This window comes from Oncorhynchus keta, unplaced genomic scaffold, assembly GCF_023373465.1.
Source record: "Oncorhynchus keta strain PuntledgeMale-10-30-2019 unplaced genomic scaffold, Oket_V2 Un_contig_1398_pilon_pilon, whole genome shotgun sequence".
In the NCBI taxonomy this organism is placed as follows: Eukaryota; Metazoa; Chordata; class Actinopteri; order Salmoniformes; family Salmonidae; genus Oncorhynchus; species Oncorhynchus keta.
In genome coordinates, this window is record NW_026278475.1 from 148,594 (window position 1) to 152,070 (window position 3,477).

The 3,477-nt window shown below is 63.3% G+C and overlaps 1 protein-coding gene across 1 annotated transcript; it reads left to right on the forward strand.

The window, feature by feature from the left end:
• Positions 1–255: 255 nt before the first annotated feature.
• Positions 256–3,062, forward strand: LOC127918304 (uncharacterized; the record flags this gene model as incomplete). Its single annotated transcript, XM_052501595.1, has 10 exons — positions 256–561; positions 601–873; positions 979–1,017; positions 1,057–1,485; positions 1,563–1,679; positions 1,760–1,798; positions 1,879–1,956; positions 2,169–2,207; positions 2,461–2,616; positions 2,811–3,062. Coding segments are annotated over exons 1-10 (1,458 nt in total), but the record flags the coding sequence as incomplete, so codon positions are not given.
• Positions 3,063–3,477: the final 415 nt, after the last annotated feature.

The following is a 3,477-nucleotide window of genomic DNA, read 5'->3' on the forward strand; positions in this document are numbered from 1 at the left end:
GCCTCATTGTCATATTTATCCTGATACCAGATTCGAATTGATGCAACCCTGACACGAGTGAAAAAATAGAGGGAAAAACCAAAAATAAACAGTAATTAAAAAGTAAAACCCGTAAAGTTGTCATGTAGCAAAGTAGGCAAAAACACAGCAACACGTAAACAAGTCTGAAAGTTGTGACTGAAAATGGCTTCAGAAATAAAGGTGAAAATGCTGTTTGAGGTATCATGTGATGCTACTAGCATAAATGGACCAACACTGAGCAAATGTAGCTTAAGTCAAATGGCAATTTGAAACACAGGGGTCAGAGTAATATTGCTGGCGCATTGATATAATGCTAAATAAATGTTGCCATCACCCCAGTTACTCAAGTCAGGTCATAGACCTCAACTCCAAGTAGGAACCACCAAAACAATACAGAGGACACAAGTATTACAGTTAATGTTTAATTGAGCCAAAACAAGCAAATGCAGTTACAGACTGGACTAGAGTACCCATGAACTCTTGCATGTCCCACGTCAGATATCCATGTCGTCGCCGGACGGGCCGGTCGCAGCTTCAGAGGTGGCGTCGTCGCAGGACGGGCCGGTCGCAGCTTCAGAGGTGGCGTCGTCAGAGGACGGGCCGGTCGCAGCTTCAGAGGTGGCGTCGTCAGAGGACGGGCCGGTCGCAGCTTCAGAGGTGGCGTCGTCAGAGGACGGGCCGGTCGCAGCTTCAGAGGTGGCGTCGTCAGAGGACGGGCCGGTCGCAGCTTCAGAGGTGGCGTCGTCAGAGGACGGGCCGGTCGCAGCTTCAGAGGTGGCGTCGTCAGAGGACGGGCCGGTCGCAGCTTCAGAGGTGGCGTCGTCAGAGGACGGGCCGGTCGCAGCTTCAGAGGTGGCGTCGTCAGAGGACGGGCCGTCGCAGCTTCAGAGTCGTCAGAGGACGGGCGTCGCAGCTTCAGAGGTGGCGTCGTCAGACGGGCCGGTCGCAGCTTCAGAGGTGGCGTCGTCAGAGGACGGGCCGGTCGCAGCTTCAGAGGTGGCGTCGTCAGAGGACGGGCCGGCCGCAGCTTCAGAGGTGGCGTCGTCAGAGGACGGGCCGGTCGCAGCTTCAGAGGTGGCGTCGTCAGAGGACGGGCCGGTCGCAGCTTCAGAGGTGGCGTCGTCAGAGGACGGGCCGGTCGCAGCTTCAGAGGTGGCGTCGTCAGAGGACGGGCCGGTCGCAGCTTCAGAGGTGGCGTCGTCAGAGGACGGGCCGGTCGCAGCTTCAGAGGTGGCGTCGTCAGAGGACGGGCCGGTCGCAGCTTCAGAGGTGGCGTCGTCAGAGGACGGGCCGGTCGCAGCTTCAGAGGTGGCGTCGTCAGAGGACGGGCCGGTCGCAGCTTCAGAGGTGGCGTCGTCAGAGGACGGGCCGGTCGCAGCTTCAGAGGTGGCGTCGTCAGAGGACGGGCCGGTCGCAGCTTCAGAGGTGGCGTCGTCAGAGGACGGGCCGGTCGCAGCTTCAGAGGTGGCGTCGTCAGAGGACGGGCCGGTCGCAGCTTCAGAGGAGCGTCGTCAGAGGACGGGCCGGTCGCAGCTTCAGAGGTGGCGTCGTCAGAGGACGGGCCGGTCGCAGCTTCAGAGGTGGCGTCGTCAGAGGACGGGCCGGTCGCAGCTTCAGAGGTGGCGTCGCCAGAGGACGGGCCGGTCGCAGCTTCAGAGGTGGCGTCGTCAGAGGACGGGCCGGTCGCAGCTTCAGAGGTGGCGTCGTGCCAGAGGACGGGCCGGTCGCAGCTTCAGAGGTGGCGTCGCCAGAGGACGGGCCGGTCGCAGCTTCAGAGGTGGCGTCGTCAGAGGACGGGCCGGTCGCAGCTTCAGAGGTGGCGTCGTCAGAGGGACGGGCCGGTCGCAGCGGTCAGAGGTGGCGTCGCCAGAGGACGGGCCGGTCGCAGCTTCAGAGGTGGCGTCGCCAGAGGACGGGCCGGTCGCAGCTTCAGAGGTGGCGTCGCCAGAGGACGGGCCGGTCGCAGCTTCAGAGGTGGCGTCGTCACCAGATGGGACGGGCCGGGTCGCAGCGTCGCAGTCAGAGGTGGCGTCGTCAGAGGACGGGCCGGGTCGCAGCTTCAGAGGTGGCGTCGTCAGAGGACGGGCCGGGTCGCAGCTTCAGAGGTGGCGTCGCAGCCAGAGGACGGGCCGGTCGCAGCTTCAGAGGTGGCGTCGTCAGAGGACGGGCCGGTCGCAGCTTCAGAGGTGGCCGCCAGAGGACGGGCCGGCCGCAGCTTCAGAGGTGGCGTCAGTCAGAGGACGGGCCGGTCGCAGCTTCAGAGGGCGTCGTCAGAGGACGGGCCGGTCGCAGCTTCAGAGGTGGCGTCGTCAGAGGACGGGCCGGTCGCAGCTTCAGAGGTGGCGTCGTCGGTCAGAGGACGGGCCGGTCGCAGCTTCAGAGGTGGCGTCGTCAGGTGGCGTCAGAAGGCCAGAGGACGGGCCGGTCGCAGCTTCAGAGGTGGCGTCGCCAGAGGACGGGCCGGTCGCAGCTTCAGAGGTGGAGTCGTCAGAGGACGGGCCGGTCGCAGCTTCAGAGGTGGCGTCGTCAGAGGACGGGCCGGTCGCAGCTTCAGAGGTGGCGTCGTCAGAGGACGGGCCGGTCGCAGCTTCAGAGGTGGCGTCGTCAGAGACGACGGGCCGGTCGCAGCTTCAGAGGTGGCGGCCAGAGGACGGGCCGGTCGCAGCTTCAGAGGTGGCGTCGTCAGAGGACGGGCCGGTCGCAGCTTCAGAGGTGGCGTCGCCAGAGGACGGGGCCGGTCGCAGCTTCCAGAGGTGGTACGTCAGGCCGGGCCGGTCGCAGCTTCAGAGGTGGCGTCGTCAGAGGACGGGCCGGTCGCAGCTTCAGAGGTGGGCGTCGTCAGAGGACGCGCCGGTCGCAGCTTCAGAGGTGGCGTCGTCAGAGGACGGGCCGGTCGCAGCTTCAGAGGTGGCGTCGTCAGAGGACGGGCCGGTCGCAGCTTCAGGCGTCGTCGTCGTCAGAGGACGGGCCGGTCGCAGCTTCAGAGGTCAGAGGACAGGCCGGTCGTCAGAGGACGGGGCGGTCGCAGCTTCAGAGGTGGCGTACGCGCGTCGCAGTGAGGTGCCGCACGGCCGTCGCAAGCCAGGTATGCCACACTGGCCGCCAGAGGTTATGCGTCGCTGAGGACGGTTGCCGCCAGTGGCGCAGTCAGTCGTCAGCCAGGTGTATGCCGTGACGTCGTCGCAGACAGTGGGCGTCGCCAGAGGCGATAGCCACGCATATTGCGGAGCCAGACGGTTATCGCGGGCGTTATGGCGCCGCCAGACGCGCTTCAGCAGAGAGTCAAAGACAATTCTTGCCAGAGAAATACCATGGCTTGGAGAAGCCGTATTGGTCTCTGGGAATTACTCTTGAGAAGAAAATTAAAGGAACAGTTAAGAGTTTCAGCAACATTGACACCACTTTAGCAACATGAAATTCGCTCCAGGTTTCGTTGTGCATCTTCTCTGCTTGTTT